This window comes from Panthera onca (assembly GCF_046562875.1).
Source record: "Panthera onca isolate mPanOnc1 chromosome E1 unlocalized genomic scaffold, mPanOnc1 haplotype 2 h2.Chr16_ul_10, whole genome shotgun sequence".
NCBI classification, from domain to species: domain Eukaryota; kingdom Metazoa; phylum Chordata; class Mammalia; order Carnivora; family Felidae; genus Panthera; species Panthera onca.
In genome coordinates this window covers 550666-568977 of record NW_027675809.1, presented here as the reverse complement: position 1 = coordinate 568977, position 18312 = coordinate 550666, and the positions used below count along the sequence as shown (strand labels likewise).

The 18312-nt window shown below is 37.0% G+C and overlaps 1 protein-coding gene across 1 annotated transcript in view; it reads left to right on the top strand.

Annotated features, from left to right (window-relative positions):
- Positions 1–18312, top strand: part of LOC144614334 (uncharacterized) — a 37356-nt gene that overhangs the window by 4031 nt on the left and 15013 nt on the right. The window contains exons 4-11 of the mRNA XM_078437509.1: positions 1267–1320; positions 2364–2468; positions 2998–3048; positions 3946–4050; positions 15439–15492; positions 16312–16416; positions 17544–17597; positions 18192–18296. Of these exons, the coding sequence (XP_078293635.1) occupies positions 1267–1320; positions 2364–2468; positions 2998–3048; positions 3946–4050; positions 15439–15492; positions 16312–16416; positions 17544–17597; positions 18192–18296 (633 nt within the window). The remainder of the gene's footprint in view (positions 1–1266; positions 1321–2363; positions 2469–2997; positions 3049–3945; positions 4051–15438; positions 15493–16311; positions 16417–17543; positions 17598–18191; positions 18297–18312) is intronic.

Sequence of the window (18312 nt, the reverse complement as noted above, 5' to 3'; positions counted from 1 at the left end):
AAACTGTTAGTAATAGTGAGGAGAGGTACTGAAGCTGAGGAGAGGTAAAAGAAGGGACATTTACCTTTTCTTAAACGCTCTTTTTTTTTTTAGCCTGTTACACAAAGTATGTTTTAAATTCTACTTTTTTAAGCTTAATTTATTTTGTTTTTAATTTAAGATGAATACATGGGGTGCCTGGGTGGCTCAGTTGGTTAAGCGTCCAACTTCGGCTCAGGTCATGATCTCACGGTTTGTGAGTTTGAGCCCTGCATCAGGCTCTGTGCTGACAGCTCAGAGCCTGGAGCCGGCTTCGGATGCTGTGTCTGTCTCTCTTTCTGCCCCTCCCCTGCTCACATTCTGTGTGTGTGTGTGTCTCTCTCTCTCTCAAAAATAAATAAACATTAAAAATTTTTTTAAAAAGATGTATACAAATGGTGTGGTAAAATGACAGGATTTTGGCTGTTTTTTTATCTACCAATTAGGTTCAGCGGATCACTAAATTGACCACTTAAGTAACTAGTTCCTATCAAATATCCCTCACTGCTTAACATTGGTCTCTACCTGCCCATTGCATCAACATGTGGTAACACAAGATAACAATCCTAATGAATACTGAGAGATACATAATTTTAAAAAGTGAGGAAAGTAAGATTGAAGGATTACTCAAATCACACAAAGCCACTAACGAATGTGGGCCTGGCAGAGTTAGAACATTTAATAATTGAAGAAGAAAAATTGTACATGAATAATATGTACATGAATAATATGATAGGACATTCAACATACAGTGTTTTCAATCTCAAAAGATTTTAAAGGACCTCTTGGAACAAAGTCAATCTTTTGGTAAAGGTTATTTTTATACGTCTCATTTCAAAGTTCAAAAGCTGTGGAGTACAATAACCTAATTTGCTCAGAAAAAAATCACATCCCAACACACTTGAAACAGTCGGCATTGAATTCATTGTTTCTTCTAAGAATCATGGAATAGTTATAACGTGAATTTTCTTAAATATTAGGTGAAATAAACTTTGACAGTTTTCATCTTTATTATTTAATGAAACCATTGAAGATCTTTTTTTTTTTCATTATTTATTATTAAATCTTGGTCCTCATTGCTAATGAATTATTTTCCTTGGTCATCTTCTGGAACCAATCTTAGATTGGTTAAATCTTAGATTTAAAAAAAAAAATCTTAGATTAAAAAAAAAAAAAAACCTCCTGTCCTATGTATCTTTTTTCTGAGTCCATGTTATTATTCTTCTCTGATTAAACTTTGTCTTACAGGCTCTAAGAAAGTTGATCTGCAAAAACTTATGGAAAAAGTAGAGGATGTTACAGGTGAGGAAAAAGTTACCAAATACATATGATTCTGATTCTTTACACATATTCTTCCCTGTTACTTTATATTCCTTTTAAATTATGATATTTTGGGGCACCTGGGTAGCTCGGTCAGTTAAGTGTCTGACTCTTGATTTTGGTTCAGGTCATGATCTCACGGTTCGTGAGATCAAGCCCCGCATCTGGCTCTGCACGGAGCCTGCTTGGGATTCTCTCTGTCCCTTTCTCTCTGCCCCTCCCCTGCTTACTCTCTCTCAAAATAAATAAGCATTAAAAATAATAGTAAATAAATTAGGCATAATTTTTAATAAACTGATTTCCTGGACTTTGGTTTTTCAGGGTTTTCTTTTTTTTTTTTTAAGTTTTTCTTTAAATTCTAGTTAGTTATCATATAGTGTAATATTGGTTTCAGGAGTAGAATTTAGTGATTCATCACTTATGTAACACCCAGTGCTCATTATAACAAGTGCCCGCCTTAATACCCATCACCCATTTAGCCCATCCCTTGCCCACCTCAGTTCGTTCTCCATCAACCCTCAGTTTGTTCTCTATAGTTAAGAGTTTGCCTCCCTCTCCCTTTTTTTTCTCCTTCCCCTGTGTTCATCTGTTTTGTTTCTTAAATTCCACATAGACTGAAATCAGAAAGTATTTGTCTTTCTCCGGTTTGTCGATGCTTTAACAACAAAACATAGTGCCATATTTTGTTAGGCCCTATAATCTCATTTTTTCCAGATTTTTACTAAAAACATTAGTGCAATAAAAAGAGACTAAAGTTTTATTACCTACTAGTAATCTCCCACAACAGAATATTATGAAATGCATTACTATGCACTCTGTTATTTTGTCTCTATTATTACTAAAGTTATGGAAATAAACACTTTAATATTTTACCATAACTACAGTCAAACAGGACTCATTTGACTTTATTATGTATTGAGTAGTTGGTGCTAATAATTAAACAGTAATAAGAGATTTCATTATTATTTAGAATAATTAGATGGTTCTTTAAAATCTCACATGTTACCATTTCTGTCCTTTTAAAGGAGAGGAAATTGATGTCAATGACATGGAAACAGTTCTAGGAAACATGGGAATAGAACTCACAGATAAAGAACTCTCACAACTGGTGAAAAATCTGCCAGTTGATAGTGAGTATTTAAAAAAAAATGTAGTCATACAGGGAAGTGTATTGTTAACTTGTGAAAACTTGTAAAATTGTCTCTATCTTATTGCTTGTCAGAAATAATTTCATGATTCATGTTACATAATTTTAAATGACTATTATATGTTAAAATTTTCTCTGTGCCAAATTTATCTTTAGTTTGAGAAGTAACCGTTGTATCATCGTGGCTCCTATCATCAGGATTCAGTTATATTACTTATAACTTTTGAGTCTATCAAGAGATGTAAAATTTAATCCAGAATAAATGAGAAAAAGAGAAAGGAGTGATCTAATAGGGGAAAATGAAAATATCACAAAAGAAAAGTAAAAGATATTTTTCAGGATGGCAGAATGTCAGTATCCCCATCCCTTACAATTTCATTATTTGCCACTAAATCAGAAAATTTCTAAGGCAGTTCACAAAAGATGTCTTACTGAAATTGCTGATTTCTTACTAGACAGTAATGAAATTCCACATTGCTCTTCTGTGATCTGAATAGTCCTTTTCCTTACAGATGGAAAGGTCTATCGAAGAAGGTTGCTGGATGGTATAAAGTTTCTTAAAGGTAAGGGAGAAACTTAACAAAACACAAATGAGTCTGAGATCATCACGTTTGGCATTTAGACTAATTCCTTGTGATTAAATTGTCAACTCTGCCACTTAACACATTATTATATACTTTTGTTTCTTTTGTGGATGATCGTGTTCTTTAGGAGATCATCTTTTATGTTGTAACTTGGAAAGAATTCCTATGCTTTCTCGGGATTTTTCAAACTTTGACAGAAGTAGAAATTATCAGAGCCCAGGAAACATAGCAAAAGTAAAGGGAAAATTAGCACCTCTTCAGTTAGTTTATTCAGCAACAAAAGACTACTAGTCTGACATTTAGACCAAGAGAGCAAGAGAGTGCTAGAAAGTCTCCAAGAAACTGAAAGAACATGGGACTGAATAGATAGACAGGGAGCAGGCCAGGAAAAAGGTCATGTCTAAGCAAGGTTCCGAATACCACCTTCATGATTTCTACCAAATCCACACACTATTTGTACTACTATTAATATTTTCACTGATACTGATTTACTTTTTACTTAAATTTTAAAAAATTTTAAATGGTAATGGAAAAACAGCATGCCTTAACATAACTAGACATTAATTGTAAAAGCGAACACAATCAAAATGAGACAATAGTGGTTAGAAAAGCTGGAATTGTTATCACCCTACTAGAATTCTCTGAGAAGTCATTCTGTCACCTTTCAGTTTTTATACTGGGCGTGCTTATATTAAGATTAAAATTAAAACAATAAACTCAAACTCGAACTCTTATTATTGACTCTGTCCTCCTGTAAAGATCTCATCAGGCTTTGGTTTTTTGGAGGAACATGATAACCATAATCCTCTGGAGGTGAGGGTTTATCCCACATTTTAGGGACATTAACTGTTACCTGTATACTTTTTTTTCCATAAGGAGGGAAGATTGATTCCAGTAAAGTGGATGAAGTTTTGGGAGCTATGGGCATGGACCTCACTGAAAAGGAGCTTAAAGACATAATGCAAAATCTGCCAGTTAATGGTGAGCATTTTGGATGCCACTGAACACTCCAGAAAAACTACTTTTGTAAGCCTATTTATAACAATCATTCAAAATGCTTGTTTGACATCAAGAAGGCATTCTGAAAAGCTTGGGGAAAAAAACTCAGGTCCAAAGAAAGAACGCATCCTGTCTGTCGCTGGTTTCACACGCACACTAGAGAAAGATTTCAAGATAACTTGACTTTTTCACTCAACCTTACCTTTTTTTCCCTACAGAGTAAGGGAGAATTGATAGGTATTGCTCAAATTACAATTGAGCTCTTTGGCCACATTTGCTAATGCGTGACATCAGTATTTATAAAAAGGGTACTTAGTATAGCTGTGGCTATCTGTAATGTTGTTGTTACTTTTCTTTGTTAATATGGCCAGAGTATCCCTGCACTACATGGCCGCCATCTCAGTGTTTGTCTGTGTCTCACCTTCACATGGGTCCTATGGGGAAAAGTCTATTGCAAGCAACTTAAAACAGTTCTCCTCTAAATCTGTAGCCCAGTGAAGTCACAGAAGTCACAGAGCCTCCCTTCCACCAAATGCTGTTACTGAAGCAATCACAAGACCCTGCCCAGATTCAGTCTAAGCTTTTGGTGGGAGATGTATCAGTCACACTGTAATAAGATCGTGTGGGGCGGGAAGTCTATGTCTCAGCCATCCTTGAAACATATGTTCTGCCACAGCTCCTTTTACTCAGCATATGTGTTTTAGATTCATCTCTGGTATTGTCTGTGTCAGTGATTTGTTTTGGTGGGAGTTAAGACAGTGGAGCAGCATGGGGACCCTGAGCTTGCCTCATCCCTGAAGCGCAGCTAGATCAGCAGCAAACCACGTCAAGCACCTAGGAAACTGAGCTGAGGATCAACACAACAATCTGCATAACTTGAGCCACAGAACTCAGCAGGTACACAGTGTGGAGAGGTGGACTGGGGGAGAGAAAAGCCACGGAGGGTAGGGAGCTGTTTTTGCTGAGAGAGGACAGAGAAAAGAGAGGAAGAGAGCGCGGTCCATCACGATCATGGAAGAACAACACTTCCCTGAAAGTAGCTGGAGAGAAAGAGAAAGAGTGAAAACACTCTCAGGGGACTGAACAAGAAATCTGCCCCCCCCCCAAATCTATTGATGGGAAGAAAGGAGAGGGTGTCAGTACCACCAGGATTCTATAAACAGTGGAGCACAGAGCCTGAAGTTCTGGAGGTCAGTGCCTGGTGGTGCTCTGGTGAGGAAGTAGGGCAAATCCCCAGGGGCAGGTAGTGGGGTTTGACGGGTCCTTGTGCCAATAAGGAGAAGCAGTTCTCCTACTTGGGGTGCATTTGGTAGAGGCCATATGGCCTCCCCATGGGCGAAAGTCCCGTCAGACCCCAGAGAGCAGCCACGTTTGCTGGTATTGGACGTCAGAGTACGATGAAACCTGGAACCGGCTGTGTGTTGTGGTTTGCCGTAATCCCTGACCCTCTGCCACTGCACGATCGCACAAATGTCTTCTGGGGCAAGTCAGCACCTGGCCATTGCTCAGCAAGACTCTCCCCAGAGTTGGCACGGGTCCCAGCCTCAGGGGTCTCTCAAGTGTCTGGGGTTTTGAAACACAGCTCCATCTGAGATAAACTCTAGAGGGAGGTGCCACCTGGCAGGTGGACAGCTTGGACACAGACCGGGTAGGGACAGGGAGTCGAGGAAGGCCTGAGACAAAGGAGGGGTGCTTGATTGTGTCAGCGAAAGCACAAAGTTCCTATGCCAGAGACTAGGGAGCTGGGCGAAGCCACCTCTCCCTTGCACGCACATGCTCACCACACTGATCCACCCCAGCAAGCTAAGCAGCGCCACCTAGTGGAGAACAGACTGTTACACCAAGCCCCACCCAACTGCGCTTCCAGGCACATCTCCTAGAAGACCAGCACAAGTCACTCCACCTGTTTAGTGTACGGTCTAAAGAAGACTTCGTAGTTCCAGTTCTAGGGGAAACTGGATATAACTTCATTCAGGTTTCATTCCACTTGATGGTTCATTTATTTCTTCATTTTCTTTCCTTCTGTTTTTGCTTAAATTGTTTTCTGTTTTTCCTCTTTCTTGGATACAGAAAGAGAAAATTTTATTTTTATTTTTTATACCTTATTCTTTATTTTTAAAAATACTTTCTTCCATTTCATTTTCTTTAATTTTATTATATAAATTTTCTTACCTTTTTTCCCCCTTTTCTTCCCCCTTCTTGCTTCTATTCTATCAAGCTTCTTTTAAGAAGCAGACCAAAACACATATAGGATCTATCTTCCTTCATTTGATATTTTGTCTTCAATTTTTTAATTTTTATTTTTTATTTAATTAATTTTTCTTCCTCTAAAATGACAAAGCGAAGGAATTCACCCCAAAAGAAAGAACAAGAAGAAATGACAGCCAAGGGCTTAATCAACACAGATATAAGCAAGATGTCTGATGTAGAATTTAGAACCATGATAATAAAAACACTAGCTGGTGTTGAAAAAGTAGAGAATCCCTTTCTGCAGAGATAAAAGAAGTAAAATCTAGTCAGGACATAATTAAAAATGCTATAACTGAGATGCAATCTCAAATGGATGCCACAGCGGCAAAAATGGATGAAGCGGAGAAGCAAAGAGCGATATAGAAGACAACATTATGGAGAATAATGAAGCAGAAAAAAAAGAGAGAAATATAGGCAAAAGAGCATGATACAAGACTTAGAGAACTCAGTGACTTATTAAAAAGGAATAACATCTGAATCATAGGAGTCCCAGAAGATGAAAAGAGGGGAAAGGGGCAGAAGGTTTATGTGAGCAAATTATAGCAGAAAACTTTCCTAATCTGGGGAAGGACACAGACATCAAGATCCAAGAAGCACAGAAAACTCCCATTAGACTCAACAAAAACGGACCATCAACAAGGCATGTCATAGTAAAATTCACAAAATACACAGACAAGGAAAGAATTGTGAAAGCAGCAAGGGGGAAAAAAGTCGTAGATCTATAAGGGAAGACAGATCAGATTCACAGCAGACCTATCCACAGAAAATTGGCAGGCAAGAAAGGAGTGGCAGGATATATTCAACATGCTGAATAGGAAAAATACGCAGCAAAGAATTATTTATCCAGCAAGGCTGTCATTCAAAATAGAAGGAGAGAGAAAGGGTTTCCCAGACAAACATAACTAAAGGAGTTTGTGACCACTAAACCAGCCCTGCAAGAAATTTTAAGGGGGCTCTTTGGAGAAAAGATAAAACAAAAAAAGACCAAAAGCAACAAAGAATGGAAAGGACCAGAGATTATCACCAGAAACACCAACTCTACAGGCAACACGATGGCTCTAAATTCATATCTTTCAGTACTCACTCTAAATATCAATTTAGATTGGATATCTAAATTGGATATCTGAATTGGATATCTAAATATCCAATCAAAAGACATAGGGTATCAGAATGGATAAGAAAAAAGATCCATCTATATGCTGTTTATAAGAGACTCATTTTAGACCTAAACACACTGACAGATTGAAAGTAAGGGAATGGAGAACCATCTATCATGCTAATGGTCATCAAAAGAAAGTTGGAGTAGACATACTTATATCAGACAAACTAGATTTTAAAATAAACACCATAACAAGAGATGAAGAAAGTCATTATATCGTAATTAAGGAGTCTGTCCACCAAGAAGATCTAACAGTTGTAAATATTTGTGTCACCAACGTTTCCACCCAAATATGTAAATCAATCACAAACATAAATTCATTGATAATAATACCGTAATAGTAAGAGACTTCAACACCCCACTCACAACAATGGACATACCACGTCAGCAGAAAATCAACAAGGAAACAATGGCTTTGAATGACACACTGGACTGAATGGACTTAACAGATATATTCAGAACTTTTCATCCTAAAGCAGCAGAACACACATTCTTCTCGAGTGCACAAGGATCATTCTCCAGAGTAGATCACATGCTGGGACACAAATCAGCCCTCAATGAGTACAAAAAGATCAAAATCATACCTTGCATGATTTTACACCACAATGCTATGAAACTCAGAGTCAACTAAAAGAAAAAATTTGGAAAGACCATGAATATTTGGAGATTAAAGAACATCCTACTAAAGAATGAATGGGTTAACCAGGAATTTAAAGAGGAAATTAAAAAGTACATGGAAGCCGATGAAAATGAAAACACGACAGTCTAAAACCTCTGGGATGGAGCAAAGGCAGTCACTCGAGGGAAATATATGGCAATCCAGGCCTTCCTAAAGAAGGAAGGAAGGTCTCAAATGCACAACCTAACGTTACACCTAAAAGAGCTGGGAAAAGAACAGCAAAAACAAACAAACAAAAACAAAAACAAAAAAATGAAAAAAAAAAAACCCTAAACCAGCAGAAAAAGGGAGATAATAAAGATTAGAGCAGAAATCAATGATATTGAAATAGAAAAAAAACAGTAAAACAGATCAATGAAACCAGGAGGTGGTTCTTTAAAAGAATTAACAAAATGGATAAAACTGTAGCCAGACTGATCAAAAAGAAAAAGGAAAGGACCCAAATAAATTAAATCATGAATGAAAGAGGAGAGACCACAACCAACACTGCAGAAATACAAGCAATAATAAGAATATCATGAGCAATTACATGCCAACAACTTGGGCAATCTGGAAGAAATGGACAAATTCCTAGAAACAAATAAACTACCAAAACTGAATCAGGAAGAAAAGGAAATTTGAACAGACCCATAACTGGTAAAGAAATTGAATCAGCAATCAAAAATCTCCCAAAAAACAGGAGTCCAGGGCTGGATGGCTTTCCAGGGGAATTCTACCAAACATTTAAAGAAGAGTTAACACCTATTCCTTTGAAGCTGTTCCAAAAAAAAAAAGAATGGAAGGGAAACTTCCAAACTCATTCTACGAGGCCGGCATTACCTTGATTCCAAAACCAGGCAAAGCCCCCGCTAAAAAAAGAACTACAGACCAATTTCCCTGATGAACATGGATGCAAAAATTCTCAACAAGATACTAGCCAACCAGATCCAACAATACATTAAAAGAGTTATTCATTCACAATCAAGTGGGATTTATACCTGGGATACAGGACTGGTTCAATATCCACAAATCAATGTGATACATCACATTAATAAATGAAAGGATAAGAACCACATGATCCTCTCAATAGATGCAAAGAAAGCATTTGACAAAATACAGCATCCTTTCTTGGTAAAAAACCCTAAAGAAAGTAGGGATAGAAGGATCATACCTCAAGATCATAAAAGCCATATATGAGAGATCCACTGCCAATATCATCCTCAATGGAGAAAAACTGAGAGCTTTCCCCCTAAGGTCAGCAACACGACAGGGGTGTCCACTCTCACCACTGTTATTCAACATAGTATTGGAAGTCATAGCCTCAGCAATCAGAAAACATGAGGAAATAAAAGCATCCAAATCAGCAAGGAGGAAGTAAAACTTTCACTCTTCAAAGATGACATGATACTCTTATGTGGAAACCCAAAAGATTTCCCCCAAAAAACTGCTAGAACTGACCCATGAATTCAGCAAAGTCGCAGGATATAACATCAATGCACAGAAATCACTTGCATTTCACTACACAATAATGAAGCAGCAGAAAGAGAAATCAAGAAATCAATCCCACTTACAGTTGCACCAAAAACCATAAAATACTGAAGAATAAACCTAACCAAGGATGTGAAAAATCTATACGCTGAAAACTATAGAAAGCTTATGAAAGAAATTGAAGAGAACACACACACAAAAGGAAAAATATCCATGCTCCTGGATTGGAAGAAAAAATATTGTTAAAATGTTGATACTACCCAAAGCAATGTACATATTCAGTGCAATCCCTATCAAAATAACACCAGCATGCTTCGCAGAGCTAGAACAAACAATCCTAAAATTTGTATGGAACCAGATAGGACCCCAAATAGCCAAAGCAATCCTGAAAAAGAAAACCAAAGCTGGAGGCATCACAATCCCAGACTTCAAGCTGTATTACAAACATGTAATCATCAAGACAGTATGGTATTGGCGCAAAAACAGACACATAGATCAATGGAACAGAATAGAGAACCCAGAAATGGACCCACAAACGTACGGCCAACGAATCTTTGACAAGGCAGGAAAGAATATCCAATGGGATAAAGACAATGTTTTTAGCAAATGGTGTTAGGAAACCTGGACAGTGACATTCAGAAGAAAAAACCTGGACCACTTTCTTACACCGCACACAAAAATAAACTCAAAATGGACGAAAGACAGGAAGCCATCAAAATCCTAGAGGAGAAAGCGGGAAAAAACCTCTTTGACCTCAGCTACAGCAACTTCTTACTTGACATGTCTCCAGAGGCAAGGGAAACAAAAGCAAAAATGAACTATTGGGACCTCATTAAGCACGGCAAGGAAAACAGCACAACTAAAAGGCAACTGACGGAATGGGAGAAGATATTTGCAAACGACATATCAGATAAAGAGTTAGTACCCAAAATCTACAAAGAACTTATCAAACTCAACACCCAAAAAATAAATAATCCAGTGAAAAAATAGACAAAAGACATGAATAGACATTTTTCCAAAGAAGACATCCAGATGGCTAACAGGCTTAAAAAGATACTCAGCGTCACTCATAATCAGGGAAATACAAATCAAAACCACTATGAGATACTACCTCACACCTGTCAGAATGGCTAAAATTAACAACTCAGGCAATGACAGATGTTGGTGAGGATGTGGAGAAAGAGGAACCCTTTTGCACTGCTGGTGGGAGTGCCAACTGGTGCAGGCATTCTGGAAAACAGTATGGAGTTTCCTCAAAAAAAAGAAAAATGGAACTACCCTACAGCTGAGCAATTGCACTACTAGGTATTTATCCAAAGGATACAGGAATGCTTTTCGAAGGGGCACATACACCCCAGTGTTTATAGCAGTGCTATCAACAATAGCCAAAGTATGGAAAGAGCCCAAACATCCATCGACAGATAAATGAATAAAGAAGATGTAGTACGTGTGTGTGTGTGTGTGTGTGTGTGTGTGTGTGTGTGTGTGTGTGTAATGGAGTGTTACTCAGTGATCAAAAAAGAATGAAATCTTGCCATTGCCATTTGCAGTAACGTGGATGGAACTAGAGTGTATTATGCTAAGTGAAATTAGAGAAAGACAAATATCATATGACTTCTCTCATATGTGGAATTTAAGATAGAAAACAGATGAACACAAGAGAAGGGAAGCAAAAATAATATAAAAACAAGGAGGGGGACAAACCATAAGAGACTCTTAAATACAGAGAACAAACTGAGAGTTGGTGGACGAGTTGTGGGTGGGGGGATGGGCTAATTGGGCAAGGGACATTAAGGCAGACACTTGTTGGGATGAGCGCTAGGTGTTATATGTAGGGGATGAATCCCTGGAATCTACTCCTGAAATTATTATTGCACTATACATTGACTAACTTGGATGTAAATTTTTAAAAAATTAATAAATTTTAAAAATGAAAACGAATACGATTAAATACTTAACCAGAAAAAAAGAAAATTGAATCAGACCATAATCCATATTCAAATTCTAAATAAATGTTGATAAAATATTAATCTTTGTTTATAGGTTTATGACTGTTATAATATTATTCATAAACTATACCTTTTGATGTCCCCCTTTATATCTGTTTAATGATTTGACTCTAAGTTATACTTTGATATTAATAACTGATGGTACGGGTTTCTTTTTGCTTGTATATATGCCTCAGATATCTTTGCCCATTCCTCTGTTTTCAATCTTCTTATCATTTGGTTGAAATATATTTTGCGAAATCATCATATAGCTGGGTTTTTAAGGAACGCATCTGACAATCGTTCCTTTTTTATTTTTTTTATTTAAAAATTTTTTTTTTAAGTTTATTCATTCTTGAGAGACAGAGAGAGAGACAGAGCACAAGCATGGGAGGGGCTGAGAGAAAGGGAGACACAGAATCCGAAGCTGGCTTCAGGCTCTGAGCTGTCAGCACAGAGCCTGATGCAGGACTCGAACCCACGAACTGCCAAGATCATGACCTGAGCCGAAGTCAGACACTTAACCAAGCCACCCAGGTGCCCCTATCATTCCTTTTTTTTTTTTTTAATTTTTTTGTAATGTTTATTTATTTTTGACAGAGAGAGAGAGAGAGAGAGAGAGAGAGAGAGACGGAGCATGAGTGGGGGAGGGGCAGAGAGAGAGGGAGACACAGAATCTGAAACAGGCTCCAGGCTCTGAGCGGTCAGCACAGAGCCCGGCGAGGGGGTCCAACTCACAGACCGCGAGATCATGACCTGAGCCGAAGTCGGACGCTCAACCGACTGAGCCACCCAGGCGCCCCTGTCGTTCCTTTTTTAATGAGAAATTTCAGTTTGCTCAGATTTGGTGTAATACTGGATATATTTAATTTTGTTTATATAATCTTATGTTTATTACTTATTTTCTGTTGTTTTTTTTTCTTTTTTCTTAGGCTTATTATCACTGGTTTGTTCAAGTTGTCATTCATTATGTTTGTTTTCTTCCTAATTAATTCTGAAGTTTCAGAGGAGGATCACATTTCATCAAGTCTTACATTTCTTTTCCTCCCATTCACTGTCATACTTACATATAATAACTATTACTGGCAATAAAATACTACTTTATTCTCCATCAAGATAGCCTTTCCGATCAAATATTTCATTTCACTTTTATCCCTTCCCTCTGACCCCCCACGCAATCACAATAAGTGATTTAGAAGACTCTTATTCCTCCTACCATTTCCCCCACTCCCCACCATGAGACCTTGGGAATGTCTTTTACTTCCCCAACCATACAGTTTTAACTCCCACAAACAAACAACTCATAAAATTTCTCTTAGGGGTGTCTGGGTGGCTCATTCAGTTAAGCATCCAACTTTTGATTTCTCCTCAGGTCATGATCTCACAGTTGTGAGATTGAGCCCTGCATTGGGCTCTGCACTGAGCACAGAGCCTTCTTAAGATTCTCTCCCTCTCCCTCTGCCCCTTCTCTGCTTGCTCTGTGTGTGTGTGTGTGTGTGTGTGTGTGTGTGTGTGTGTGTTTCTCTCTCTCAATAATAAAAAAAAAAAACTATCTTAAATAATTTCCTTTCTATTTCAAGATTCTTTAGCACTTAATATTACATATTCCATAAAAGATTACTTTCAAACTTCTAGAAAAGAAGGAAGCATCTGTTTTGACATCTCTGTGTTTCTACCACCTCAGGAGCATATATGTTTCTGCCCACCTATTTTCTTCCTTCGTGCTCTTTTAGGAGTCGGAGGAATTGGAATGCCCTCATGCTGGCCTCTACTGATCTTCACCAGGGTCTTCAGGATTCTAAATGCCAAGCTTTTCCCCAAATCTATTACTTTCTAGTTCTCTTGGTGCACTCTGACACCTCTCTGGTGCTTCCCTAGTTGAGAGGGGAAAGAATCCCATGCCCATTCTTTCTTCCAGGACACAACCAGAGCTGAAGGTTTGACATAGCCCTGGCAGCCTAGAGAGACCAGCAACATTTGAATTTCAAAGGCAGACAGCTTTGAGGTGGTAGTTAAAGGGATATGAGCCATCTTCCAGTCTCCATGTTCACAGAAGCCCTTCCAAAATTTTTATTAAAGTAAATACAAAAGAGTAAGAATAACATTATAAATAAAGGAAAATGATCAACTTCAGTTTTAAAAAATGCCCTTGTCACACAGATGTTTTAAATCTTACTAGTAGATTCCTCCTCTGCTGAGAAGAACTTGGAATATTTTAATGGAACAGAATTCCCTCCCAATTAGACGGCCTATGGCAGAGAGCCCTTTCATCTTGGGTCAGAATTTTCCCAGTAATAAGCCAGATGGGCAAAGGAAAGGATGAACAGAAAACCACAGTGACCCATGTACAAAGCCAGGCCAGAAATTGTAATCCTCTCCAAGGATCCCATCTCTTTTTCATGACAGACTTGATTACTTGTAATGACCCAGGTAAACCAGCACACATTTTCCATTTTGCCCTGACCTGTAGTTGGTATTGATGCAGAAGTTATTAGTGGCTAAGAATACTTTGAGAGGTAAAGAATAAGGTCCAAAAATTCTCACCACAGAATTAACAACATTATTGGTAATTGATACACTTTTCTGGTTTTTCTTTGAGTATTTTGTAGGCACTCAAAAACAAGTTTGTTGAATTCATGAATAACTACATGTTACACCGTGTTTCCTATAACACTAGGTTATAGCTAGATTTTCTCATTAACATGGAGTATTATTTTACTATGGGGAAAAAAGCACTTTTCAGAAACTAAATGATGGGAATTAGCCACTTTTCTTCCCTGAGCATAATATATTGGAAATATTGGAGTATTACTTGTTTCAGGAAATAATTGTGCTTATTATCATTCAAGCTGACATCTTTCTTCTTCTACCTTCTTTTTTTTTAATGTTTATTTATTTTTGAGAGAGAGATGGAGAGACAGAGCATGAGGCAGGGAGGGGCAGTGAGAGGGGGAACCACAGAATCCGAAGCAGGCTCCAGGCTCTGAGCTGTCAGCACAGAGCCTGATGCAGGACTTGAACTCATGAACCGTGAGATCATGACCTGAGCCAAAGTCAGCTGCTCAACCAACTGAGCCATCCAGGTGCCCCTCTTCGTCTACCTTCTTATGAAGGGTGTAGCAAAGGTTAAGTTTTAGTGTGTGTGCACTTGTGTGTGATGTGCACGTGCGTGTGTGTGTGTATGTGTAACCAGTTTTTATATTTTTTATATTGAGGTATAACTGACATATAACATTACATTCAGGCATAATGATTCAATATTTGTATATATTGCAAAATGATTACCATATTAAGTCTAGTTAACATCCATCATAATATACAGTTACAAATATTTTTTGTTTTGATGAGAACTTTTAAGATCTCTCAGGGTGCCTGGGTGGCTCAGACGATTGAGCATCCGACTCTGGATTTCAGCTCAGGTCACAATCCCAGGATATTGGGATTGAGCCCCACATCAGGCTCCATACTGAGCTTGGAGCCTGCTTGGGATTCTCTCTCTCTCTCTCTCTCTCTCTCTCTCTCTCTCTCTGCCCTTCTCCCCTGCCTGGTCTCTCTTTGTCTCTCTCTCTCTCAAAGGAAAAAAAAAACGTTAAAAAAAATTAAGATCTACTCTCTTAGCAACTTTCAAATATTAATATTTCAGTATTAAGTATAGTCATCGTGCTGTGTATTACAACCCCATGACTTATTTTGTAACTAAAAGCGTGTACCTGCAAAAGGTTAAATTTTCTAAAGCAAATAAATACTGCTAAGTTTTTCTGCTCTATGCAACACATTTTCTTGGTCTCATTGTCATGTTTCTATCCAATTTATTCCTTGCCTTACAGTTAAAGGCAAGGTTGATCTGGAAAAGCTGATGAATGAAGTGAAATCTTTTTCGGGTGAGTAAGACATTACTTAAACATTTTTAATTAAATTCTAACCCTATGTTATATTTTGCATAGTGTTTTCCCAATATTATATCATAAATTTATTAATGTTGATATTTTACATATTTTCATGAAGTATTTCCATTCAACTTTACTTCTCCCTTTGACTTTGAATTATCTAGCATTTGGCTACAAAAGAAAATGGTGATATTTAAGTAATAATGATATTTTCTTGTAGTTTCTGCCAGTATTATATTGATCCTAACCAGTGTTTAAATCAGAGGTTTAACAAACGGGCCACCCATGAATTGAATCCAGTCTGCAGTCAAGTTTTGTAAGATAAGGCAACACTGGCCCTACATTTCCTCACCACAATAACTGATGTATTTTCTCTTGGGACAAGGCATGTGCTAGTTTCACTCATTCCTTCTTTGTCTAGGCTCCTATAAGCTTTTGAGTTAATGACTACTGGCTTGAGTAGCCAAATAGGCACAGAATATAGGAAGATGAATAAGTTTAGAAAATATTCTGCTTTAAATAATAATCACATGATTCAACATTAAAAAGAGAAAAACAGATTAAATATCCTAAATTACTAGCCAATTATATAACCATTTTCTTCTATGGTGTCTTGCCATTAGTCTTAGGAGGCCACTCTGTCTTTACGAAGAATCAAGGAATAAGTTTTGCCTCATTATTCTTAAACACTATTAGAATATATGAGAATATGAAAGTGAGGATGGTATTCTTCTAAGTCAGCCGTTTCATTATTTTGGATCATTATAATGTCCTAAAATTTCCATGTGTCAACAATCCGTTTTTCTTTCAAAGGAGACAAAGTTGATGCCAATAGACTTGAAAGTGTTTTCGAAAACTTGGGGATCAAGCTCACACCTAATGAACATTTGAACTTGCTGAAGACACTGCCACTTGATGGTGAGTCTTATGGGTGCTATTTTGGTGTTTTAGAAAGACTAGTTTTGTAGAAGTATATGAAAAATTACAAAATAAATTAAAAATGCTTGAAAACTGTTAAAAAGCTAATGCAAATACACAGAAAAATCTCACCACTTGGATTTTGATTTAAAAATCATCTGTCTAAAAATAAAAAATAAGATAAAATAAATTAAAAAATAAAAAAAAAATAAAAATCATCTGTCTAAGCCTTTTCAGTTATGAGTTGCTATCAAAGGAAAAATTCATTACTCAGCCCTCAGGTTACTGATCAGCTGGATTTAAAAAAAAAAAAAAAAAGCATTTAAAAAAAAGAAAAAAGAAAGAGAGGAAGGTGTCCAGTTTTCCCAGCACCAACTAATAGTTGTGTGTTTCTGCAGCATCGAATATATAGTTTATCAATAAGTGGGTAATATGGCACATTGAGAAAAGGCCATAGTTCTTAACTACAACAAAAAATTTCATAAAAAATGCTTTTAGTCCTCTAACCCAAAGATAATCATTATTAATATTTTCATACATTTCCTTCTAGTGCACAGTAGATACTAGATTGATAGATAATATTTATGTGTTATTAATTTATTTATAACTGTTATGTCTTCACAATGGTAACGTATTTATCATAGAAACCTTGATAGTGTAGATAAGTGAAAATAAAACCTCTCTATTCCCAACTCAAAGTGATAGCTACCGTGAAAAATGAGATGTATATTTTACAGTTTTCCATCTTTGAATATATGTCCTTTTTTTATTTGACAGCCTTGTGGATAAATCTTTGTAAGCATTCTGAAATCTTTTGAGATGAAATTCCTTTAAGTAGACTTACAGAATGGAAGATATTTTGTCTTCTCACTTGCCTTTCAGAATATTTATAATTTGAACTCCCACAAACAGTATTTGAGGCTGTTATTGTCCCTACATTCTCAATACAGAAGAACAACAACAAAAAAGAGTATCTCATGATTATGATTTCCCATTTACTCCTTTACCCCTGAGAGCAAACATTTTGGTGTATCTATTTATCTGTTTGTAATTTGAAATGTTCCTTACTCGAAGATTTCTAAACTCTTTCTTTCTGACTCTGTTTTCAAAATACCCATTTTTTATAGCTGATGGAAAAGTGTATAAGAAAAGGTTGATGAAGGGCCTAAAGTCTCTCAAACGTGAGTAAGAAGCACTGTGAAAAGACAGAATCTGAAACCTTTAGTTGTGTCGTTAAAATCGGAATCGTCCTTTCCTATATAGTTGTGTCTTTATTTATGTTTCTTTAGTAGATCTGCATTTTATCAGGTAAACCAAGTAGTTTCCTGCACTAATACTTTACAGAAAGTGTTAAACTGTCTGGGATTTTCCTACCTTAGCCCCAAAGAAACAAAATAAAGTACGAAGCAAAAGGTGAAGAATGAATGCTGTCAGGTAAAGATTTCAATCAAAAGTAAAGGCAAATAATTTGAAAGTGCAGGCAACAAAAATACCTCTTGTTTTATAGAATATTATGTCAGTCGCCTCTAGCTCTGGCTTTTCAGAATCCTAACATAAAAGTGAAAGGAAGTTTATTGTCCTATTCACTGAACAAAACTGGATTTTTGGTGTTTGCCTTGAAAATCTTAACAATAATGCTAAGAAATATGTGAAGTGTTCCTTATTATAATAAAACATATGCTTGATAAAGAGGAATAATAACACAGTAGAGTGAATGCACGGCCCCAGTTTTAGAAAGATTGTTTTACTATATTCCTTTCCTGCTCCTTACTTAGGAGGCAGTGTTGATGTCAATAAGCTGGACACTCTTTTAGAAAACATGGGAATCAGCATCACAGAAGGAGAATTCATGGATCTGATAGAAAGATTGCCAGATGATGGTGAGCACTGACATTC